The sequence below is a fragment of the Talpa occidentalis genome, unplaced genomic scaffold (assembly GCF_014898055.3).
Source record: "Talpa occidentalis isolate TD23 unplaced genomic scaffold, MPIMG_talOcc4v2.1 talOcc4.2, whole genome shotgun sequence".
Taxonomy (NCBI): Eukaryota; Metazoa; Chordata; class Mammalia; order Eulipotyphla; family Talpidae; genus Talpa; species Talpa occidentalis.
In genome coordinates this window covers 77,170,740-77,198,266 of record NW_023602073.1, presented here as the reverse complement: position 1 = coordinate 77,198,266, position 27,527 = coordinate 77,170,740, and the positions used below count along the sequence as shown (strand labels likewise).

Sequence of the window (27,527 nt, the reverse complement as noted above, 5' to 3'; positions counted from 1 at the left end):
TGCTGCACGGATCCTCAAATATCAAATATTAGGGAAGAGAGAAATCATATAAGCAAAAATTCTTTGATGAATTCTTGTGAGTAAAAGCAAATGGTAGATTGTACATTTATAATTTTTAAAAGCACATTAATAGAAGGGTCATTTACTTGAAATAATGTATAATTGTTACTCATAAAAAAGTACATTTCATCATTTTTTAGATTAAATCTCTGATTATATAACACCTTCATTCTATTGGATATATGCACTCTACTAAAGGAAAGTTTGTAAAAGATTTAAAATGGGATGTTGCTACAATTTCAAACCAATTTGGACTCAAATCAGTCATTGGTGAGAAATTAAACTACTGTGTTGAAATGGAGGTTTTGAGAGGTATGTCACAATAATCAAGGCAGAGAACAGAAAATTCTGAGAGTGTTAACCATGTATGTGTTTTTTGTCAGTAATCTTTTCCACCCAGAAATATGGAATTCTGTGTCTTCCTTTCAGAATTGAAAGCATTCTCAAGGGAGATGTTGCTTTGAGTATTTTGGTATTTTTATGTTCCATGTTTTAGTAACACCAGTAAAAAGGCAAGGATGTATTATAACAGAAAATATTAAAGAAACCTTTAGCCAGATTTTACTAAATTATAATTGTGCTATATGATTTCTTTCAAAAGTTATGTAATATTTTATATATTTAAAGACTATGTCTAATTCTAATGCAGAGTGGAAAACAGCATAATATAAAGTGCATGTTCATAAACCCCTAAGTTAAACTAAACTCTACCATATTACCCATGGCTTCAATACCTGTGTGGTTCTGTTTGATTACATTCCCCACTATGTATGTAAGATGTTAGCAAGATCTTGAATTTTGTGTTAATCATTGCCCCTGTTATTTAAATATTAATTTTATTACTTTATACATATATTCATAAGGAAAATATTATTTTTTTCTTGCTTTGAGTTTTGTGAAAGTAGCATAATATGTGTGGAACATGAATTATTCACTCAAAATTTATTTCTAGCAGGTATTAATGAGGATTTATAAAGTTATGGGTAATTTAGGATCATTGTTGTAAAATATTCCACCATGGATGTGCCACAGTTTATTTAATCATTTGTACCAGACATGATTCTGACAGGAAAACAATATCTACTTTTATGTAAGATTTACAAATTATTTAGCCCTGATATTATTGCTAATAAGGCTGAAATTTTCATACTTTCCTATTGCCATCCTGTGCCATCATCCTTCGATGATGTAATCACAATTTTATTATTATTAATTTGTTTGCCTTTTCCTTACTAAGGTATACTTGTTTTTTAAACTAATACTTTATAGGTGACATGATGTAAATATCTCCTGATTTGCCACTTATATGTTTTCACCTTCTTTGAGTGTAATTTAATGAACAGGTATTTGAACTTTACTCACACTTTTATTTTGCAGTTAACATGTATTTATTTCTTGTTTTAAAACTCTTAGGGATCATTTTCCTACACTTTGCTTTTAGAAATTCTCAAATTTTTCCTTTCATCCCTAACTATATAATCCATCTTTTTTTATTTTTAATAGTGCAGGAGACAGTTTCATTCTCCTGACCATGAGTAGGATAGCCAATTATGCTATTTATTTAGTCATTCCCCTTTTCCATAATATGTTAATGTCCTGTTGTTGCTGCAACGATTACCACAGACTGAATGGCTTACAGCAGACCAAATTTATTCAAGTTATGGAGGGCAGAAGTATGGTATGGTTCTTATGGGCTGACATTAATGTGTCAGCAAGGCTGCATTTCTTCTGAAAGATCTAGGAGAGAATTTGTTCTTTGAAATTTCCAGTTTCTAAAATCTATTATTCTTTGACTCATGTCCTCCTTCCATTTACAAAGCAAGTAGTTGCATTATTTCAATGTCTGCAGCCTCATTCTTCGCTTGTAACAACACTGGGCACACCTAGATAACCAAGGATAATCAGCTCAATATATTTAATTTATTAAGATTTGAAGAGTCTCTTTTGCAAGGTAACATTTATAAATATTGTGTATTAGGGGATGGATGTCTTTAGAGGGTCATTCTTCTTCCTCTGTGATCTGTAATCTTCTCCTCTGTTGTATAGTCACATAAGAATGAGTCAGTTAATGGGTAGGTTGAGGGGGCACCCCATGACCCCCAAACCTTGCACACTGTAAATGGGTTCTGCCATCTGCCACATAAAGACAAAACATATTCTTAGTGTGTAAGACCTTCAGTAGGAAAAACCATTAATAGAATTAGTGTGTAATAGAGAAAGAGAAAAGATGACAGTTTTCCAAAGAAACACCCTGTTACCCATCCCCTTGTGGGCAGATGCCCAGCCAAACAGGGTGGCCCTAGGTGGGGCCACTGAGGCCCAAAAGCTTGCCACGAGTCTTAAGGATCCTTATACGGGAGAACCATAAGAAAGGGACAGAAGTGACCAGGTAAGTCTGGAAGAAAAGGAGCAAAATCAAGTTGCAGTCAAGGTAACATCTATCATTGTCTACCTCTCCACGGGTCTCTCACACATGAATCTTTCAAGTGTGTTTTTCCATGTTCCCCAAATTCCTGGTGCAAGTCCAAGGCTGAGGAGCAAACTCAGCTTCTTCTTGATATATTTCTCTCTGTGTCCATCCTGCAGTCCTTCTGCCTTAAGTCTCCTCTACCCTCTTCTTTTCTAGTTTCCCTTCACCATTCAACTCCAACTTTCCTTAGGTGGAACAGGGAACATGGGACCTCCCCTTTTTAGATTATGGTGTTAAAAGTCCATTTTTGTAATTTGTAGATAGTGTTCTATTTGCTATCTGTGCCTCAGAACTCCATGTAAAACACTGTCATAATCAACACAACTTTATAATAAATCTTTGTATGTGATGGCAATAGCCCTCAACTTAGTCTTGAACTTCTGATTGTTTTGGCTATCATTAAGTCTTTTGTCTTTTCACACACATTTTAGAACCAATTTGTTAGTTGATTCAAATCTGATTGTGATTGTAATTAGAATCAAATTGTATTGAAGTTATATGCAATTGAGAATATTACAAATCTATATGACATTGAACTTCCTATTCATGAAAGCAGTCTAATTTTCTTTATCAATTTGATACATTTTAATATGTATTTTATTTATTCTTTGTAAAGGTTATGAACATACATAGCTAAACTCATTCTTTGGAAAACATTTTTATTCTATCAAAAATGGTATCTCTCTATAAAGGATTTTCTAATTCTGTGCCATTTGTACACAAAATACAATTATTTATGTATATATATTTTGTATAAAATATCTTGCTAAACTCTTCTACTAATTCTAATAAATTTTTAAGAGTTGCTTTAAGCCTTATGTATATAATTTATAAACTGTGTTATTTTGTTTTTTTAATATTTAAAATATTTATTGAACAGGACATCAATAATGTGTCTTTCTACCTTATTTATGATATTATTTTACCATTGAATATATGATTCTTATTGGTTTTGAATAGAAACCCCTATAGGTTTGAGGAAACTTCCTTCATTTTTCGGGTGCTGAGTTTTATAATGATTACATTTGAATATTATCAAATTACTGTTCTGTTTAAATAAAATGTTAACTTTTCCCTTCATTAATTTGTTAATAGGTGAATTATAATTAGGGGTTATAAATCTTTAACTACTTGTGTACCTATGATATAAACAACTGAATCATGTATTTGTATTTTTTTAATAATACAACACATCTTATTACTACTGTAATGTTAGTGAACTTTGTTTCATGAGTAGATTTTTTTCCTTAAAAATTTCCTTGGTTTTAGTATCAAGCTTGTATTATTTGTTAATTGAATTGGAGGATATTGTCCCATAACTTTCCCTGGAATAATTTGCATACATTAAACTGACATATTTCTTAAAAATATAGTAAAATTTTCTCTTGCAGCTGCCTGGAACATGTTTTACTTTGTACAACATTTCATTGTGATATTTTAAAAATATTTATATGAGTACTTAACCTTCTAATTTTTTTCTCCCATTTTTATTTGAAGTACTATTTACATACAGTGAAATGCACAGGTCTTATGTGTGCATCTTATACACCTATAATTTTAAGAAAATATAAACAATTCCATCGTTGAGGTATCTTTTTCATGCCACTTTTCTGTGAACCCAACCCCTACTTTCTATTCTTAACAAGCAACCACTCCTGTGAATTACCTGCATTACTCTTGCTTCTTGTATTTTGTATTAACGGAATCAACATAATGTACTCTTTTCTGTATGGCTTCTTTCACTCAAGGTAATGTCTGTGAGATACATCATGCTGGTATATCATTTGGTGATCAATTCCATTCTATGTATAAATAAACTTGTTTGTTCTTCAAGGATAAGCATTGGTTTATATTTTTAATTTAATGGTAGTTGTGAATACAATGTCATGGGCATTCTTGTGAAAGTTTTTTGGTGAACATATGCCATATGCTTTTTTAAAATGTATAGAATTACTATATCAGAGGTGAGTTCTGTGCTTAACGTCATAGATAACTGCCAAATTTCTTTCCAAAGTAGCTGCATCATTTAATTTTTTTTAATTTTTAATTTTTTTTTTAAGATTTATTTTTTATTTATCCAATAGCTGGGGTACAGGCCAGAGACTCGGGAGGGTGAGAAGATTCACCAGAGACAGCGGGGAACAGAACAGGCAGACATACCGAAAGCACTGCTGAGGGGAGCAGCGGGCGCAAAAGAAGTCTGCTGTGCCATGTGGGAATCTCCTTGGCCGGCCGGGAATGGAACCTGCACTGCAGAGGCTGCGGACAGCTTCACAGCGCTGTGCTCAACCTGCTCTGCCACCAGGGAGGCCCAGCTGCATCATTTTAAATTGCCAACAGTGATGGCTCCAGTTCTATATCGTTGTCAATATTTGATCTTTTATTTTAGTTTAGTTTGCTGTGTTCATATGTATACACTTATCAACTTGATAGAGTACTTTATAGATTCTAGTTGCTAGTCATTTTTCAAATGTATGCTGGGGAGGATTTTCTACTCTGTGGCTTATCTATTCAATATCTTAATGGTTTGGGAATCAATAAAAGTTTAGTGAGTGTTCTTTGTTTCTTACTTATCTTTTTTAGTCTATGTTTGCAAAGGTATTTTTGTATGCTTTCTAGAATCTATGTAATTTTAGTTCTTATGTTTAGATCTGTGATGGAGCTCAAGATAGTGATGCATAAATGTGAACAATTGCATACAGGTTTTTTTTTTAAGATTTATTTATTTATGCATACAAGAACTGGGGTATAGGTCAGAGGTGTGGATGGTGAGAGGGTTCACCAGAGACAGAGTGGGGAACAGAATGTCTGTGGATCTCTTCATAGGTTGTGTCTAAACCCCTTGTGCCACCAGGGAGGCCCCTGCATACAGGGTTTTTTTCTTTTTGAAAAAAAATGATAGGTTTCTTTTTAGGATATAGAATATTTGCTTACTCTAGCACCATTTTTTTTTTAAACCTACTTTTCAAATATTATTGCTTTGGCACTTTGGTTGAAAATCAACTGGCCATCTAGGTGTAATCTTACTGAATTTCAATACTATTCTGTTTATCTTTTTGTCTAATCCACACTCCAGTAGAATAGTAAATAGATACAGTGGAAGCATTGCTATCTTTATCTTAGATTCAGGGGAGAAACATTTATTCCTTCATCATTAACTGTGGTGTATTTCTTACAGTGGAACCATAGATTAAAAAAATTAGAAAAGCTGATTTTGAAGGCAGTTACTTAATTTTATTTGTTTTTGTCACTCCAGAACCCAGTAGGATTCCGTCCCCCACTTTTTTAAGTATGTGGTTTATTTATTTGATTATATAAGTAAATGATATGTTCAGCATATTGATCTTGGTGTTTGTTTAGAAGACACAACCCTTTTAAAATGAATCCTAGGTTAGAAATCCAAAATGTCTGTGTGGGATAAGAGAGGTCCATAACTTTCAATGATATAGATTAAAAACCCCATAACCCATTAATTGTTCTTAATACAAATTATCAATTTCCTCTATCTTAAAACAGACATCCTATTGATTTTGTCTCCTAGTTCAATTTTGTGGGAAAATTGCTTGGACCAAGAGGAAACTCCTTGAAGAGGCTACAGGAAGAAACAGGTGCTAAAATGTCCATCCTGGGCAAAGGATCAATGAGAGACAAAGCAAAGGTACTGACTTTGAATTTGATATTTAACACATATAGGAGATTACCTGTAAGATTCATGGCCAGATTTGTAAGCATATCTAAAGTGCTCCTCCATCTTTTCCTATGGTTTTTGCCTTCTGGGACCACTCCTACATTTTCTGATGTATTCTCTGTTGTCATAAAAATCAATTATCGACTTTATTTTTTCCAAACGTGTAATTCTGTTTTATTCTCAAGTCCTTTGTGTAGTTTGCTAACAAATCTTTTCACTTGTTTTGTGTCTTTTTTTTTTTTTTAATTTTGCTAAACGTCTGTGTTCATTTTGTTGAAATCTGTGTCTGGATCCCTTTCCTTCTTTAACTATGTCATCTAAACACATCATTATATCATTCTCTCATTTTATTTTTGTGCTCTATTTCATTTTGATCCTTTTACTTAAAGTAATTTCAAATACTTATCTTCATAGCTAAGATAATTTCACTTATTTTTGAAATATTTTAATATTATTTTAAATCACTTGGCCCCCAAACAACAATAATCTAAGAGATTTATCAATTTTGATGTTTGAAATTATTTATTTCACATCTGAACAACATCATTTTCCATTTTATAAAACAATAGTAATTTTTTGTGTGTTTTAAATCATTGGTTTGGAAAAAATAATTGGAGAGTACGCAGCTATTTATAGAGATTTGCTTATAAAGGTATTTTAAAATTCATTGCAAAAAGTTGTATATGTTACAGTGTACCATTTGACCAGGCTATACTTACTAATTTGAAAATTTCCATGGAAGACAAAATGTTCAAACATTTATTTCTGACTATAAGGATTACTTAGAAATTGCTTTGGAGTTTTATGTTCACTGTTAATGTGGAATATTAAGTGAAGAAATGTCACTGAACTGGTGAATATATCATGCATACTTTGTCTTTATTGTAATTCTTTATCTGAAGGTAGAACAAGTCATTGTGTATTTAAAATGAATGGATAGTAATTCTGTACACTGCAAAAGGAATTCTTTTTGCTAGTCTCCTTTTTTGAATACTGTGTATAATTTTAGAAATAACTTTATTTTCAACCCTACTACCTCCACTATCTCTGATTACGTTTAGAAGAAATAAAGTATTTAAGGCTGCATAAGATAGTATGTAGTCATGTGATAAATATATGGTCTCTGTCACAAACCAGTTTATATATATATTTATAATTATATATATATATAAATACATACAATGAGAGACCAGTTGACACATAATAATCGTTGTCTGTGTTTTCATATATTTTTTAACATTTTCTTATACATTCCCTAGATATCTCAAGTCTTGTAATTAATCTTCATATTGTGTGTTTTACTCTTACATAGTTTTAACGTTTAAATCAAACATCCCCGACTAGGGCTTTCTTGAACTCCCTTAATAGACTAAACCCTCTCTTATCAATTAATGTATTTTATTGAATTTTTCTGTTTCTCTTATTAGACTATGTCTTCTTAGGCCAGAAAAATGTTCCATTTAGCTTTATACACCCAGAGCCTCCATGTAGTCTCTCCAAACCTTTTTTAAAGATTTATTTATTTATTCATACAAGAGCTGGGGTGCAGGCCAGAGGTGCAGGGGTGAGATGAATCACCAGAAACAGAGTGGGGAGCTGAAGGGGGGAATCTACTGAAATACAATGCTGAGGGGAGCAGTGGGTGAGGAGAAGTCTGCTGTCCCATGTGGGTAGCTCCCTGGCTGAGAATCGAACTTGTGCTGCAGTGGCTGCTGATAGCTTCATAGTGAGATTCATAGCTTAACCCCTTGTGCAACCAGGGAGACCCCAATGGGTATAAATTTTTTATTCCTGTGTATTTGATTTTTTTACCTGTTCATAAAGTTTTTCTCTGTGAACATGGTAGGAACCACCATAAGTATTTGAAATACAGTAGGAAACAAATTTCCTAATATGAAATTTCTATTAGATTTTATTTATGGATAACATTTATTTAGAATCCTGATTTTCATTAATTTTTGTATGATTCATCATGTTTGTCTATGTTTTCAGTATTTTCATTGTTCCTTTACAAAATGAATTAAAATTAAAACATTTAATAGTAGCAATGGTAATAATATATCATGTTATATTGATAAAATACCATTTTTAGAATGTAGATAAGACCTCAACTGCCAAGGGTGCTGCGCACACAGTTGAAATAAAATTTACCTTGATAAACACTTGATAAATTAAAAATAAATCCTTGGTAAATTACTAATTGGTGTGCTGCTATTTTGTCTGTATCCAGCATGACTTGAACATACCCACAATGTCTAATAGTATCTCCGCTTAGTCAAAGGTATGCCTCTGTACCACTCAGACTTCCCTTCTCCGGCACTAATTGCCAAACAGGAGAGGCAACTCTGAGGTTTGTAGGGCAGGCTTCTGCCTAGGAGATACCTCTAGCCTTCTCCCTGCACCCACTTTTTGTTGGTATTGAAACTCTTCAGTGCCCCTTTTTATATAATCCCTTATTCTATTTTGCCCTAACTCATGGGACACTCTGAGTCTAGTGCCCTTCTGGATAACTTTCAGATTATCCTAATATGAGTAAAGCAGTGAACTGCCTCCATTGTTATCTTGGTCCAGTATCCCCCACTGTGTTCATCTTTATAGCAAAAATTATTGAAATATTATTTGCTCTCAGTTGCTGTGATCCCTTTTTTATTGTTTTATTTAATCCTTGTAACCAGATCTTTTTCTTCTGGACTGCTGAGCCCAAGGCTTAATCTTCAGACTTCTTTCTTGCCTTCATAATCTCATGACATTTATGTGCTTCAGAAGCCAAATATATATATAGATGTATATATATTCATTCCCAATATCTCCCTTAGCTTCTAGATTTATGTATTTAACTAACTATGTAACATGTCCCTGTGGCTGTCATTGGAATATCATGTACCCAAACACAGAAACATATATAAGCATGTATGTATTTATGCACATATATAGGTATGTATATATAAGTGAATTATATATTTACTTATATAGTGTTTATTTACCTTTATGTGAAGGGCATATAAAATCACATGTAGAGAGAGTGATAATAAACCACAAGATTGAAAGAGTAAAAGAAAAAGATGGAAAGATTGGGTAAAAGACCTCTGCCAATTTTTCAAGCATAAATAAATGAGTCATATAGCCTTAAGATTTAGGAATACCACCTTTAGTCTTGTGTTTATTCAAAAGCAAATTTCATTGGAATAAGAAATAAAAAACAACTTGTATTCAATTGAATAGGGCCTGGTAGCTCAAGTATAAAAAGGTTAGTGATGTTTATTCAAAGTTTTTATCAGCAGGCATTAAGGAGATCAACATGCAGCTGCAGGTTTGTTTTTGCTTTTTTTACATTCTATTCAATAATAAATAAATAAATAAATAAATGACTGAACCATTACAAGGAGCAACTTATACACTTGCAAAAAAAGAAACAAACTAGGTCAGCATCCTGCACGGCAGCCCCATAGCCAGGCATCTTTGCTACAAACTTGTTAAATTGGTTTGTTTGCAATTACTAGCTCCACTTTCTAGGAAATAATGCAGATTTTTTTCTGTGTTCAGTGTGCAGGTAATTTGCTCCACAAGATATGTCGAAAACTTGATTTTACCTCATGACAAAGAATTTTTTGTATAGTTGAGTAAGGTAGGACAAAATAACTATGCACAAATATTTTTGCACATCTGCTGTATGCTCAACTGTAAATTAAATGTTCTCATATATAGAAGATAAATTATTAGATGAGACTGAAGTCCTCACAAAATATAACATTCTTTTACCATTTTCCTTGTATAGTAGTTAAGAAATTATCAATCATTTGAATTAATAGAGAGGCTGACAATCTCATTTAGTTTTGCTCTTATATATCTAATAAGACATCTTAATCCATAAAATAATATGATTTTAAGATTTGTTATATCATTATATAACTGCATAATATGGAAAAATTGTTCTAGTGGTAAAGTGTAGTAAGATTCTAACAAGTTTAATGTTTTTATTTTTGTTACTTTGTTTTTTATGATGTTGGGAAACATTCCTTTTTGTTTGGGTACACCTAACCAGTGATTCTGTATGCAGAGAAAGAAAACAAAAATCAAGCTGAATTAAAAATCAAGCTGAATTAAAAAGTACTAGTATTCGGGCCTCCTTGGTGGTGCAGGTGGTTGAGCACAGTGCTGTGGAGCTGTCCGCAGCCTCTGAAGTGTGGGTTCGATCCCCACCGCCCAGGGAGATGTCCACATTATGCGGCAGACCTCTCCTGCCTCGCCCACTGCTCCCCTCCGCAGTGTATTTCGTCAGTCTGCCTGTTCTGCTCCCTGCTCTGTCTCTGGTGAATCCTCTCACCCTCCTGCACATCTGGCCTGTACCCCGGTTCTTGTATGCATAAATGATTTTTTTTTAAAAAGTATCCAAGCTAAAATCAATTGCAAGATATCCTACCTTATATTTATGATTTCATTCCTAGATCACAGAATATATGAACTCACATTCTATATAAGTTCATTCAGGAATGCGTGAGTAGAAGCTACCTTTTAAATTTTGATGGTAAAAGGTATTAAAATACATAGAATGTTTGCAATATTTCAGAATACCTCAGGAAATTAACTATAGTTCAGAAATTTCTTTAAAGCCTTAAGTCCTTCATTCACCATATGGCTAGCCATTCTAAATAACCACACAGCTGCCAGCTTCACTAGCAGTTGCTTCTGAGGATTCTTCTGGGGTAACTTACTGTAGCTTCAGATAATGCTGCTATTTTTAGAGCTGCTGATGGCAAAGATTGGTGAGGGAGAACAGTGGAAGCAGTGGCTCTACAGACTTATCTTTGAAAAGAGTGAGGAACAAACATAGTATCTCCAAGAAAAAGGTTAGAGAGGTTAGAGAAAATCAGACAAGTCTGAACATGCTAAGATAAGAGTGAAAAAGCAGCAGGAAAGCATAGAAACAAATTTATTGCGTACATATCCATTTCCCTTACATGGAAATCACAAATGGTCATGTTGCCATTAAATTACTTGGTAATGAAAGGTATTTTGGCATTTCTGTTAATAAGCTATTAATTTGCTTGCCATAAATTATGGCATATGGTCTTAAAACCTGCTAGTGATAATATGTTAAGGAAAGTGCTGTATGGTATAGTTTTATTTGAAAATATGTGATAATTCTCAAGGCAAGTCTTTTTCTCTTTGATGTGCGAATAAAGTGCAATTTCTATTTTATAATATATCTTCTGTATTTGATGATTGCTACTTTAGTAAATCCTTTCTGATTTCATGGCAAGACTGATTTTCATCAACAATGAAATCAGCTAAAAACCTTCAAAGCAGTGAGGCTGCCTGGTGGGCAAAGTGGGTATGAACCCCGCATCCCTCATCCTTCTTTCATTTGGCTTCTGGGCTTTGCTTCACATCAAACAGTACTATAGTCTCTCAAATCCTGAAGGGGAAAAGCCATCACACTGCTTGTCAGTCAGACTGGGATTGGTTGCCTAGACTGCTGTTTCAATTTTTTAATATCTTCAACAACAAAGCAATTTGTAATCCCACAAAATCAAGAGCCCAGACTCACACATTTTAAATTTAACTGTACCTCTAATAAACTGCACAAAACAACTATATTTTTCTCAACTTCCCTTCTGTTGAAAAGGTGAATGACTTTCTGATTTCCAAAAACAGATTACCATAACCCTTAGATAACATTTGAGTCTGCGAAGGACAATGAGAGTATCATGAATGTCAGATAGGTAGGATTTTATTGTTGGTTTATTAAAAAGTGCATCCTGGGCCTCGCCGGTGGCGCAGTGGTTGAGCACTGGGTTATGAAGCTGCCTGCAGCCTCTGCAGCACGGGTTCGACCCCCGATTCCTGGCTAGGGTCCCACATGGCGCACAGACATCTCCTCCCGCCCGCTGCTCCCCTCAGCAGTGTACTTCGTCAGTCTGCCTGCTCTGCTCTCCCCTTTGGCTCTGATGAATTTTCTCACCCTCCCGCGCTTCTGACTGTACCCAGTGCTTGTATAAATAAATAAATAAATCTTTAAGAAAAAGTGCATCCTTTTGTTTCTCTGAATGAAATTCCAAGAAATTAGAGTAACAGAGTAAAAGATCCCAATGCAGTGAAACCCAAATATGAACCAATGCAAGAGTATTGAACTCTGGGTGACCAAACAATTAAAATAGTTAGGCTTAAGTTAAAGAGTACTATTAGTGATACAATTTTCACATAAGCATTTTGAATGTGTTTATATGTAAATAAAATGTCATTCACCATTGTGTGTTTTGATCTCAGAATGACAAAAAAAATCATAGATATTCCTAGGCTCAGTTTTCCATAAGCTTCAGTGACAGACATGAGATGGCAGTGTATGTATTATAAATCATCTATGTGATTTTAAATTATTAATTTCCTCTATGTCAAATTATGTTCACAGCTAGACAAATATATTTGTTTTCGTCACTAAGACCTGTTACTTGAAAAATTTCAAAGACCTTAGTCATTAACCATATATTTATTATGTCTGAAAATCTGTATTTTAATGTCACTAACAGAAATTTTTCCTCCATTTTCTCTTGTCTTTTGACTATTTGGACTGTGCTCTTGTGCAGTAGAGTAAGAGGCTCACAGAATCATCTGTCACACCAAGTTGCAGGAAAGTTTTTATTCACTGAGCTATTAAAATAGAATTTGAGAAGGCAGAAAATTTTCTAGACATTTCATATTATGATTGTCTATTTCTTTTATGCCACTGAGGAAGTCCTATCTCTTTTGGTCCTGTTATGTACTGTCTACTTCAAGATATTACAACCAAATTTAAATGTGATATACCAACACAGAGGGGCACCAGCTATGTCTCTGAAATATTTTAAGTTCTACATCCTGTGATTGCTTTCAGTGTTGCTGCAAATCCTTTGACGTTTCTTTTAGAGAGAGATGTATAGGGTCTAATTCTCCTTCCCTGGGTAATATTACTGACTTGTTTGTAAGCAATAGACTGCAGAGGCCTTGCTGTTTCATGGTATCTGAGGATAGGTTGTAAGAGGTTGTACACTCTACCTTAAGTCCAAGAGTACAGTCTCTTAAACTGCAAAGCTCCCTCAAGGATTCTGACAGTGCTGAGCTGCTCCTGTGTGGAAAAGAACATTACATGGAGAGGGCTTGTAAACACCAATGACAGGTTCCACTTGAGTCCAGACTTGGAGTCACACCTGTGCAGGTGCCACATATGCAAGTAAAAAACTCTGCATATGATACCAGCTCCCAGCCAGTTGATGATCACCAGCTGCTTGAGTCCTCCTACCTGCAGCCCCACACACAGGAAGCATATACAATTTATACCCTGCTGTCCTCTGTCTAAATCCTGAACCCATGCAGAGGGATAATAATGATGAAACTGTTATTACTTTATTTTATTAATTTTTAAATGTTTATTTATTTATGCATACAAGAACTGGGGTTTAATCCAGAGGTATCGGGAAGAGAGGATTCACCAGAGACAGAATGGGGAGCAGAACAGGCAGGTTTATTGAATTGCACTGCAAAGGGGAGCAGCAGGCGAAACCGGAGAGGTCTGCTACGCCATGTGGGTCAGCTTCCTGCCAGGGAATGGAACCCAGGCTGCAGTGGCTAAAGATAGCTTGTTAGCATTGAGACTTGACCCCTGCACCACAAGGAAGGCCTGAAACCATTATTATTTTAGGAACAAAGTTTGTGATGGTTAGTTACATGACACTAGAGAAATGGAAACAATTTCTATTACTTTATTTATAAAATTGAATGATCTCAATATTGTTAGCAATTTTCCAAATACTGATAATTTTTCTTCTCATGCTTCTACACCCTTTCATGTTGATTCACACATTACTGATAATTTCTAGGGTTTGTTGTAGTTTTATGTTTTTTTCTGTGTTTTTGTTGCTTATTTTTTCTTGGAACTTACTTTGAATTTGTTCAGGCATATTCTCAAATCATGGAAGCATATGTCAAAAATTCATTTCAAAGTTTCTAGCATAGGAAAATGCTTCCAAGAAAGACGATTTCAAAGATTTCTGTTTGGTAGAGGTATTTCATGAGACAGCAGTCACCAAAAATAGAATGTTCTAGTTAAAAAGTTTTAGGCTAGTCATAAAGCTGGTTTAACGTTTTTGTGTCTTTGGATGTCTGGTTTAATGTCACAAGATTCAAGGTTAATTGGGCAGGTAATTCTAATTTCTCTATAAGCCTTCTTAATTTTATTGCAACCCAACAAAGCAAGTGCTCCAGCATTTTATCACATTTTCTAAATGAATCCTAAATGGTGAAGTAAATACTGCCATACACAAAGTACTGCCCCAGAACAAGATTGGGACAGTTTCTTTTTTGCTTCCTCTTTTTTTTTTTTTTTCCTTTATTGAGGTAACTTTAGTTTACACTGTTTTATGTGATTTAGGGAAATAAATTCACATCTTGTCAGATGTGAATGTGTTACCAGATGTCACAGATGTTAACAGATGTTAACAGATGTCAGTGTCTGTTACCACCCCATTCCACCATCCAAGCATTGTGCCCCCAACTGCTTTGTTCCCACCTCTAGTGGCCTCTTTTTCACCACTTCAGATCACTGAAGGTTTCTTAGCCAAGCAATGGACCAAGTGGCATTTTTGTGCTGAGAATATTAACTTTGTTTCCTGTTTCATCAGTTATTTCTTACATTTCTTATAGATCATGGAATGTAGATATAGGATCAAGTTGTAATATATATAGACCATCAAGATTATTAGTAATATCTATACCAGTTGTCTTTATTTTTTTAACCAGTTTTCTTTTTTAGTGAAGAATATCTAAGCTGAATCATAGGGTGGTCAGGTTAGTATTTGTTCATGATTAGTATATTTTAAATTATTGTTACAATAAATATTTGGGGTGGACTATATATATTTTAAATGTGAATATTTGCTTTATTTTTCACATTGGACCTTATCTTTGCTTTACTCATGGATCTCATAACCAAAACAATTATCCCATATACAAATATTATTGGTCTAATAAGGGAATTGAATATTAGAAACACAAATTCTCTAAGTAGCTATTTTGCTCATTTTAAGACAACGTATTTTTAATTTTATGGGTGATTTTAATGTCAAATGTGTTGGGAATGATTATCTAACATGTCGACTAGCAATGATATTTAACCTTTTAGAGCAGCCTTTGATGAAAAGGTGACCATTTATATGTTTTTAGAAAGATGCTGTTAAATGTTTACTTTAAATTGTTGAAACTTGACCCCAATATATGCTGTGTTTCTTGAAGGGAAACTTGGACAACTTATTTGAGCACAGCTTGGAGAATTTGAAGATACAGTTAAGAGGATAATAGGCCCAGTGTGGGAAGGCTAAAGAGAAAAATTCTGCACTTAACTGAAGTGCACTATCAGCACTAATTTAGATTCTGAATTTCATTAGTTGCAGTAATGGTTCTTTGACTTAGTATTCTGTTTTCTCCTTATTACTTTTTTGACTCCACAAATCATTCAAAAGTTGAATTTTTTATTAGTCATAAATATCTGAATCACTTGTTAGCTGCGTAGCATTGTCATGAATACGCTAAGTTGTTTGTTTTCTGTTCAATCCTTGATAAAAATTAGAAATCTCTGGGTTTTTTTGGCTATAATTATGATGCTAAGTAGAGCCCAGAGAAAGATGAAGAAGTCACTAGCTCTTCAATTAAATGAATAGCAACATTACTGAGTTCACTTATATTCTCTGAGTTTGTTGGTTCACCAAGAATGAGATCAAAAAGCTGAAGGAAAATGAAATGCCCAGAATGCAAATGAAATTTTGTATATTTTGTTATGAACACAGTCAGTTGCATCACTTTATGTTTTACAGCCAGGACAATGTTTTACACACTTCCTGGGATGCCATTCACAGGCATTCACAAGGCATCTCTGGGAACTTGCCTTTAGCTGTTTGGCACTGCTTGTACCAAGACCTTACGCTGGTCACAGGATCAGGCTTACCAAAAAGCAGTATAGTAGAAACTTGTTTTTATCTGGATATCAGAAATCATCTAAACTTCTTTAAAATGTTATCTGCACAGGTGTTTTATGTTTTGTATTGAACGTTTTTTTTAAATTTTGAAAATAGTAATGCAATCAGGGTTTTGAGCTGTAAACTGATAGGCTCATATTCTTGCATGTGGAATCGCCAGCCAATATTATGTAGATATATCATTGCTAAATTCTATAATTCTAGCACTCTTCTGAGGTTTAAAAAAAGCAGATATGATTCTTGAGCCTCTCTGGTGGTGCAGGACTTAAAGACACAGTGCTATTAAGATATCCTCAGCCACTGCAGCACCAGTTCTATCCCTAGCGGCCAGGGAGCTAACCAACATGGCTCAGCAGACCGCTCCTGTCTTACCCTCTGCTCCCCTCAGCAGTGTGTTTCACTAGATCTGCCTGTTCTGCTCCCCACTCTCTTTCTGGTGAATCCTCTCACCCCTAGCACCTCTGGCCTAAACCCCAGTTCTTATATGTATAAAATATAAATAAATCTTTTTTAAAAAATGTGATTCTTGATTTTGAGAAATTGGATTGTCTCCAAAAGCTTCCCAATTCACATTTCTAAACTATGCCCTCTATTTGATGCTTCCTTTTTCTCAAGAAGAGACTTGTGTTTCCCCTTCCCTTTGTACGCTTTGCATGTTTTGACAAATATTTGATTTCTGTTATTTGACATTTTCATGGAATGCTTTTACCAGTCTTTTAAAATTTTCTTCTTTTTACCTATCTTAAAAAACGTTAAAGTCAAAGTAACTTAAAATCAGGATATTTTTCCCAATCTTGTAAAATTTTCTTCCTTTCACAAACCTTAAAAAAAAACTAAAGCCAAAGTAACTTCAAATCAGAATGATTTTATCATTTGAATCCTTAATAGCTCTCATTTCTATCTTCTTGAATATTACTGAGATGTATTAGCAATATTTATTATTCAGCTGCACAACCACCAGCGTAATATTTTATTTGAATAAAGCTCATCAAGTCAACAGTCACCCCTAGCAATCCAGGAGCATGAACAATAAAGAATAAGGTAGGAAGCCATCATCTTGACAGATATATTCTACCTTGTGATAAGTTAATATTTTCAGAACTCTTTTTCTATATGTTCAGATGAAAAAGTTTCATTCATACCTTATTTAATGATAACAATAATCATAGTAATCTAAAAGAAAACATTTTTTTTATTTTCTATTTTATGTAATTATTTTTCTTAAGGAAGAGTTCATAAGATGTATAAGGCAACACTATACTTTGTTGACAACTCTTTAACATAATAACTTGGGAATTAATGATTAAAACTGAGAAAACCTTAATATTCTAAGAATGACTGTGGGTTATGTTTGTTTTCACTTAACTTATCTGAGATATTACATACATGCTTCCATGTCATGCACATATACATATAAATATTGTTTTATACAATCTTAAAGTTGGCAGAAAGTAAAGATACTAGATCAATGCATGAATTTTAGAATTTTAGTGTTGCCTAAGAGACAGTAATTATCTTGATATTATTGAGAAACTAATAAATATTTAGTTATTAGATGTAAAATACAAATCAGAAACAAGAAGACTGGTTTCATGAAAATGTCTGCTTAATTTAGCAGATTAGTTTCAAGAAACTGTACCATTGGAATAAAGTATTCTAAGTTCTCTCCTAATATTTCCTAAACTGTTATGCTCAAGATACATAAATAGAAAATGATTCCATATTACTTTAAATAACAAAAGTTTTCCTATAAGATATGAAGATTGAGTTGGCCCTAGTTCTTTGTTATGATATAACATCTATTAAGTTGACTAGTAAATATTAAATTTATTTGTGGAAATATCATGATCTGTCTTCTGAATTGTTTATCATAGATGGTATGCACTCTGGATAAAAAGGAGAAAGTAGAACCCTGTACTTATGATGCCTGACTCAGCAAGTCTACTTTAGTGATAACATGCACAGAGAAATATTCATCATTCTAGTCCCATCCTCAGGGGGAGACTAGGAGCAGGATGGGCTCTTCCAACAAATCTTCCTGTGTCTAGAATTCGTTTTTGTGGAGTTTTTCTCATTTTTTCAATTGCTGTTTAGTTTTATAGGGTAGAAAATTGATCACAGTGTATTGAAGTGTGCAAATAATTCTTATACATTGCTATAAATTATTATTAAAATTTAAGTCCAATTTTCAGCCATTTCAGTGCAAGTGTTTTTCCTCTAATCTTTGTTTTTTTTTAATATCACCACAACCGGATTGTTACAGTTTTTGTCTCTCTTATATTTGCGTATATGTTACCTATATGAAAACCTACCACTCTTAAGAGTACAAATGAGTATATTCATGTTTGTATCACCACAATCAAGTTAAGAATATGTTTCCCACCCCCAGAATTTCCTCTGGGCCACATTCCACCCCTGGTCTCTTTTAGCCATTGATTTTCATTATGTTGCAATCATTAAACCTTTTAATGTATTTTCATAAATTGATTTATTTAATGCTTTTGAAGATTATTCTTGTTGTTGCATGTATCAGTACTATGGTTTGTTCTTCTATATTACTGAGACATTTTCCATTATATAATTCTACCACCGTGTTTATCCATTCTTCTTTTAATGATTATGTAAGTAATTTATAGTTTTGGCTGTTATGAATAAGATTACTATGAATATGCATATATGTCTTTGTATGATTATATGATTTCACAACAATTATTCATCAAAATTAACATATGGGCTTTTATATAACCTTTTTCATTAATATGTTTATCATAGGATTATATATTTTTTAGAAAGTTAGAAAGAAGTACTCCTAATTGTTGATGTATATTTATTCTCTGATTTTTGTGTGGCTCACTTGTCATCAGTAACATTTATTAGTTCTATAAGAGACACTTATTAGTTATTTATTTTTTCATTATGCAAACAATCATCTGTACATTAAGGTTTGGAAAAATATTTTTCCGGTAATGTCATAGATTAGGATACCAGAGATCAGAAGCAAACTGGAGATTCTGATTCCCTACTCAGAGAGATTAGATTTGTTAAATAAGTGAAGCCATCTGCATCAATTTAAATAGTTCTACCAAATTAATTCATGGAGTGTCTAATATTTCCTTGTAATTAGCAGTGGCATTTTCAAAACTCTGTAACTGAGAGGAAAATTTAACCTTCTCTGAAGAATTGCACACTCTAGGGTTGATACTTCAGAAAATTATATTGTTCTAAGGGAATACTCACCAAAGAATTACATCAGACTTTGAACAGATGCTGCAAGATCCCTGTTTTATTGCTGATGCACCGGAGTGGTGATATTAAAAGTCTTCATCTCCTCCCTCGCATCTGATGTTAAAGCAGATTTCCCATTTCTCAGCTCTGACAGTTCAGTGGTGAATCTCTTGTGGTTGTTCCAAAAAAAAAATATGCTTTCTCTTGTCTTTTTTCCTTTACTGTAAAATTAAATTCTCATCATTAAGTTCAATATATATCCTTTTTGTTGGGATTCTGAGGAGTTTTTCTTAGAGTGGATATTTTTATAATGGGGTTTATTTCAGAGATAATGTGTTTTTTTTTTCCCAATGAAAGATTTTATTTCTTAGTAAAATATTTCATATCTGTATCTGTAAATTCATTAGAGTTAAAAATGCAAAATCTGTGTATAATAGTAACAGAGTTTTATCTGTCATTGTAATCCATGTATTTCAGTTTCATAAGCTGCTTTTATGGGGGGAACCGTGGGGATTGACTTGTTATAAAAAAACAACAACACAAGTCTGTTAATGTGCTATACTCACTTCTATTTTACCTATGCTGCTTGCATTTCTGATCTTTTTTGTGTGCTTTATTAATGGTGCTAAGTGCACATTAACAACTCAGCAGTTTCATGTAGTGGAGGATAGACATACTTTATAATTAATATAGATAATGTTTGTTTTCCACAACCTATTTATGACAGTTAAAATTTAAATTCAAGGGGCCTCCCTGGTGGTGCAAGGGGTTAAGCACTGCACTAGGAAGCAATCCGTACCTCTGCAGCATGAGTTCAATCCCCGGCTGGCCAGCGAGCAATCCACATGGTGAGGCAGACCTCTCCTGTTTCACCTGCTGCTCCCCTCAGCAGTGTATTTCAGTCAGTCTGGCTGTTGTGTTCCCTACTCTGTGTCTGGTGAATTCTCTCACCCCTCCAGCTCTGGCCTGTTCCCAGAGTTGTATGCAAAAATAAATAAATCTTTTAAAATTTAAAATAAATCTTTAAAAATATTTAAAATAAATCTTTAAAAAAATGGCATTCAAAATGTACCTCTAGTTCCTCGTAGTGTTATTTATTCACAACTTTTGACATTTTAATAGATGATAGGCATGGTAGTCTGCTGGCTAATATTTGGTACAGTTTGTGAAACAGTTTCATCAGAAGAATGTCACTGAAAAACTGTTTGAAGTTTTTGTTTAGTACTATTTGTAATTCATGGTAAAAAATAATCTATTCCCCCCAAATAGCAAGTAATACATACCATTGTTGATATATTAATCATATTAGTATTGACAAATAACTATTATTACTATGCCTAATATTTTATTATACCTGCCACTAAAATTTGGTCATGAATTTTTAATATGCTTAACATTATTAAAGTATGTGTATATATCAAGCTAATGTTTCAATTATAATTATTTAATTCTAAATTAATTCAGAATTAGAATTATCTAATTTTAAAATGTGATAGATTATTACCCATACTTTGTAGAATCATACTATCATTTGTGTCCATAGTTGACTCTTTTTGAGACTATCTAACTTACCAGTTTAAGGATATATTTTGTCACATCCATCTGCATATAAAATTAATACTTTTTTTGTTGCCCAAATAATTTGGCAAAATTCTAGTTGTAGAGCGGACAATGTAACTTCAAGACACAAAGAAAAATAGAAAATTATCACTTCTAAATCTTAGTTATCTTGAAGATATGCTGTTAAAACTCTAGGCAGAGCATCTTGTGAATTATCTGCTATGTTGACAAGAAAATTTTCACATGCTGTCACATTGATCAGTTGAGAGTTGTACATTAATTTATTTAACCAGGGGTTATTTGCTAATGTTTTTAAGAAAATAAGTTGACAGTGAGTGTTACTTTGATATTGCACATGATATACACATTTAATGTAATTGTGCAAATCTGTATTAAAATGGCATAGAAACTTGCTCTGACATCTTTAAAAAAGTATAATAAAATTATAAGACAGTAAGAGCTGATCAAAAATATAAGTCAAAAAATATAAATGGAAATTAGTGGCTACAGAATAAGTATGGATTTTTTGTCGCATAGAAAATCATATACTAATCAGAACAATGTTATAGTTGCTCTATATGCAACAAACAATTCACATAAAGCCAGTCATTTTTAGTATAGTGAAATAATCAATAGAGGTTTGAATCTGTTCACATACATGCAGATGATGTTTTAAGGGATGGGTTCTCAAATACTCTCATTGAAATACCCTGTTCAAAAAAAATTTAAAAAGTCTTAGTTCTAGTTTTCTATGCTAAGCTCAGTGTTCTTTGAACATTAGTTTTATAAAGTGTATTAAAAAACAAAAATACACATTGTATTTGCCTCCTTATGTCTCTGCTTACTTAATTTTCTAATAATTACTATTGCATACAATTGGTACCAAAAAATTCAGACTGCGTTTTTCCTACAATTTATGTTCTTCAGCACACTTTCCCTATACCAACAACTGCAATCTAGTTTTGATCACTGAAACTATGAAAATAAGAGTCGTTAGTGGGCTACTTTATTTCCAAGGTGAATAATTATTTTTGAACTTCAGTATGCTAGACGTTTTTGTGGTATCTTGTTTTCTAGACTATTCCTTATTTTATTTTCACTTAAAAACACTTATCTAATGCTTTCTTTATAAAAAAAGACTTTTTACATATGCTGGTCATATAAAGTTAATTTTAAAAGGAGACAAAAACTCAAACCTATTTAGAGTTTACATTCTCCTGATATATACAGATATAATGGAGATAAGTAATACAGAGAGAGAAAATAAATATAGTATATGTTAGACAGCAAGGTCAAAATACAACCAAATAAACACCTATGCCAAAGATAAGTAGCAATTATCTTTCAAAAACCCCAAAATAAAATGGGTAGGATTAAGTCAGTCAAAGATATGAGATCCTATTGCTAGCAGATGCATTTGTAAGAAGAAAGCAGGAAAAAAAGTTTGGTTTCTGATTGTCCACAGAATAGGAAAATTCACAAATAACATCTTGTTTGTTCAGGCTAAGAAGAGATTAAAAGTATGATGTGGTTTGACTCTCAATTAATGGGGAAAGTCATTGGGTCCACTTTAAAATCCAAAGATTATGAAAAAGTCCAGGTACTGTAAAATCTTGAAATTCCAACGTAGACGAGTGACACTGGTGGGAATAGAAACAAAGTAAGGTTGTTGAGCAGAGAAAGCAGATCTCAGCTATTCAGAGGCTGCAGTTTTTGTTTGTTTGTTTTTAAACAAATCCCTTTGAAAAAGTAATAAAAGGAGTGGTAGTGCTCATTTACTTACCAAAGTGAAGTATTTATTTCACTTAAAATGAGCAATAGAAATGGGTCTTGGCTAAATTTTATAGGAAGTTTTTTAAGAAAAAGTGATAAAGCCTCAAAATTAAACAAAGACATTGTACACCAAGCAATGAAAAATATAATCTAATATTTAATGGCAAGCTAATAAAAATGTTATAGATAACTCAGTAATAGACAAATTCAAAGTAATTAGTAAAATGAGAGGTTTATAAGAGGTGACAGGATTGATGAAAGAATTATAAGTGAAAGAAAATTAATTTCAGAAATAAGGAGCTGGGCCTCCCGGGTGGCCCAGTGGGTTGAGCACAGCGCTGTGAAGCTGTCTGCAGCCTCTGCAACACGGGTTCGATACTGGCCGGCCAGGGAGATTCCCACATGGCGGGGGCAGACCTCTCCATTCTCGCCCGCTGCTCCCCTCAGCAGTGTATTTCATCAGTCTGCCTGTTCTGTTCCCCACTCTGTCTCTGGTGACTCCTTTCACCCTCCAATGTCTCTGGCCTGTACCCCAGGTATTGTATAAATAAATTAACTTTATATGACCAGCATATGTAATAAGTCTTTTTTAAGAAGAAAGCGTTAAATAGGTGTTTTTAAGTGAAAATAAAATAATAAATAGTCCAGAAAACAAGATACCACAAAAATGTCTAGCATACTGAAATATATTTATATATAGTATAAATATCAAAAATAAATCTTTAAAAAAAGAAATAAGGAGAAAATTAGGAAGAACAAATAGACAAGTGAACACAAATGGTAATATTTTAAATTTAAATTTAAGTGAAGAAAAAGATGAAAAATATTGAAGTAATAATGTATGTAGAATACAGACAAAATTTATCTGCCACATATAAAGCAGGAGTTCTCAAGAGAGACATCAAAGCAAAAGAACAATTGAAAGTCATAATGCAATAAAAGTAAAACTTGAAATTCCATATACAAAATGTCCATCATGTACTTAAAGAAAGTTGACCATAAGGTATTAGATGTAGACATACATATATCAACACTGATTTTATACGTATGGAAATTTAAGCTTTATTGATGATTTTATATGTGATAATGGTATTGGGATTATTTTTACTATGGGATTATTTTATTATGACATGAGGTTATTTTTCTTGTCTCTGTCCTTTAGAAATAAAAACTGAAATGTAAATACACTGTTTTAGAAAACAAATGTCATTATATGGGGGGAAATTTTTATTATCCAAAAATAAATTATAAAGCATTTTTTTCACATCAAAATCATTATAATCGGGCCTCCCTGGTGGCACAAGAGGTTAAGCACAGCACTATGACATTATCCGGAAGCCTCTGCAGTGCAAGTTCCATCACCAGCTGGCCACTCACATGGAGCAGCAGACCTTTCCTGTCTTGCCTTCTACTCCCCACAGCAGTGTGTTTCAGTCAATCTGCCTGTTCTGCTCCCCAGTCTGTCTCTGGTGAATCCTCTCATCTTCCCACATCTTTGACCTGTACCCCAATTCTTGTATGCATAAATAAATAAATCTTAAAAATAACATTATAATCTTTATTTGCATATCTAGTGTATCATAAATCACAAAACATCACTAAGACTTGCAAAGATTTCCATTTTCTTCCTTTTTTATATAGTATTAATAGAGATTTTGCATTATAACAATATGTGAGTTTCAGGAGTATCATTATAAATCAACATTTGTATATAATACATTAAATTCACCAATGAAAGTCCAAATGTATCTACACATGTAGTTGACACCTTTTACCTGATTTAACTACCCCTGTTCCTCCTTCCCTTCCAGTAATTAGTGATTTGATGTTATAGGCAAAAACTTTATTTTTGTTTTATTTAGTTTATTTGTTTTTTTTTTCCCATATACAGCATATGAATGGAATCATGGTGTTTATTTTTTCTCTATTTTATTTCACAATAAATATTTATTAAAAAAAATTATTCCTCCCAAAGATGGAGGAAACCAACATCTTTGAAGTTGCTTTCTTCGGATATTAAATTTAGGAAGAGAAAATTATGAGCATATAATGTACTAAATTTGAGAACATAGTGACTGAAAGAAAATGCGAAATTGAAAAATATTGTCTGAGACAATAAAGCTTAAATCATGATTAACATAGAATTTTTAGAAGAGTTGTATGCCAGATTGTCTCTTGAGTGTGAAACTGGGGCAAGCACCCATCAAAATTAATTGTCAGTTTCATCAACTAATGAATTTTACAATATTGGATAATTTAAAATTATTTACTGTTTATAAGCATGATTTTCTTTTGATTTTTAGATATGGAAATGATTATTAATATCACATTGATTTTTGAAAAACAATTTTTTATCTTATTCTTTAATTGTTATCGTTCTGGCTTCTTCTACATGTAGACAAATGGAGAGAGTTTTATCTGAATTATTTGTACTGATTATGTATCCCAGGCTTCTAGTTGCTGTGTTTTGGTACTCATGAGAATCATGATAAATACTTTTAATATATTTTAATGAGTTTCTGTTACTGGAAATTTTGCATTGCCACAATAGAGACAGCATTTACATTAAGTTAAATTATAGAACTGCAGCTACATAGAATGATGAAAAAATAAAAGGTCAAAGTATCAATTCTTTAGGGCCCACAGAAATTAGATTTGATGACAAACAATACAAAATTTGATGAACTGAATCTAACTAACTACAGAAAACATTTAGTTTGTAATGTCACTAAAAAAGATTAAAGATCTTACTTTTTAGAAAGATTGATAGAAATCCATAAATAATTTTATTTTGATATATTGCTGTAATAATGTATTTTGCCTTCAACATTCATCTATGGTGAGTCATTTCAACATTAAAATTATGATGTTAGACAGTTTTAAACTGCAGTAAATTTATGATTTGCTAAAAAATGGTATTTAGTGGAATTTTAATTGTTCACTTTAGTTACCTAGCATGTGCTTGGAAATAATATGAAAATATTGTTATAAATAATTTGTATTTACCAAATAAGCTATTGTCAAAGGAGTGTAAATAAGTTTTGTAAATTTTGTTATCTTTATCTCTACATTAAGATATAGTATTTTGTGCAGTACAATCACTTTTGCTGGTTTATTACAGTAATATTCAATGTGATTGCAGACCTTGGGAGTCATCTAAGATGGTCAGTGGGTGGAGTGCAAAGTAAATATTACTTTGTATTATGAGATTATATTAAGATGTATTGAAATAATATCTTAATTGAAGTTGTATACATTTACAATGATGTATTTTCCTCCATAAGGAGCTCAGGTTCAACAGATTATTTTGGTTGAGGTATAGGATCATTAAACTTAGAAATGATGGTCTAATGCCTTGAAAATGCAATTAACTACATAGATGTTAAAAAAGTAATGATGTGATTTCAAAGAACAATGGGATGTAAGGTGAAAAAAGTCCTGATCTTTGGTCTTTAGACACATTTATATTTTACAATGTAAATTGTTTACATACATCAGTAATCTTTTTTTTTTTAATCACACACTTCTAGTTCACCCAGAAGTCCTCTCCTTTTATAATGAACAGTATACTGTGTTAACTGGTGGCTACCTAGAAGTTGAAATACAGAAAGATAAATATGTTCCTAGATTTAATAATTTTATAGAAACAGATGGTTAACTCCAACAGTCTTATGCATTTGACAAACCTGAGAATGATTTAGAATACGATAAATTTTCACCGCTGTTGGCTAAACATTTTCATTTCATGAAGAGATATTTCTTTTCCAAATCCAGTGAGCAATCTACTTCCAGGGTGAAAACCTAACAATTGATTGAAATCTTTTCTGATATCTGATAAAGCACATTAACATTTTTTTTTTCTTACAGAGTATATATCTACCTTTTCAAATATCATTTGTCTATTTCTTTCAAGGAATCTTGTGCCATCAGTTGATTTTGTTGCTATTTCCCTTGTATCTATTTGTAAAGTTTTTTTCTTTCACAGCCTTTACCTTTATTTCAGGACTATCAGCAGGACTAATACGACACTTAAAGGCATCATATAATTTGTTGTGTTAATGCATTTTAGAGTTTTACTTGTTTACATCTGCATTTAGCTTTCAAAATGAAAGTATAGTATATTAATGCATTCAGGGTGACATTTTTTAACATTAAAAAGTATGAATGTGCTTTTGATTGGCAAATAGATGACTGTTATTGAGTAAGATTCATTATCTTGTCACAGGCATGCTATTTCAATAGATCAAGATCCTCATACCAACAGTTTATACAGTGCAGATTATAAATTTTTTTTAATGTTCCATTTTATTTCTATAAATCACAGGATACTATTATTTACTAGAAGTAAAGGAGCAATACTGATTAAAGTAGAGTAGTGGGGTGTGAATATACACCAGTAGTGGGGTGTGAATATACACCAGCATGCATGTTTATTTCCTCCACTGTTTCCTTATATCTTGCTAGGCTAAATGGAACTGGGCCTGCTTTTGGGCTAGGCTCTACTTATTTCAAGTGATGTTTCTAAGCATTTCTTTTTTATAACATTCAACCATGGCGTTTCTATCTGTAAAAGTCAAACAGCATAAATAGAAAGCTCTTCTAACTCTGTAATGTTACCGCATATTATGTGTGTATTAATGCATAATTATAGCAGCTTTAGATATGACTGAACTAGCAATATAGTAATTACTCAATTATATAAATTAGATTAAAAAACCAGAGCAGAATCACTTTTAAAGGTGTCCTG

General features: G+C 32.8%; 1 protein-coding gene across 2 annotated transcripts in view; it reads left to right on the top strand.

The window, feature by feature from the left end:
- KHDRBS2 (KH RNA binding domain containing, signal transduction associated 2) overlaps nucleotides 1-27,527 on the top strand; it is a 445,362-nt gene that overhangs the window by 148,741 nt on the left and 269,094 nt on the right. For both annotated transcript variants that reach the window (XM_054698903.1, XM_054698904.1), the window contains exon 3: nucleotides 6,072-6,188. In XM_054698903.1, the coding sequence (XP_054554878.1) occupies nucleotides 6,072-6,188 (117 nt within the window). The remainder of the gene's footprint in view (nucleotides 1-6,071; nucleotides 6,189-27,527) is intronic.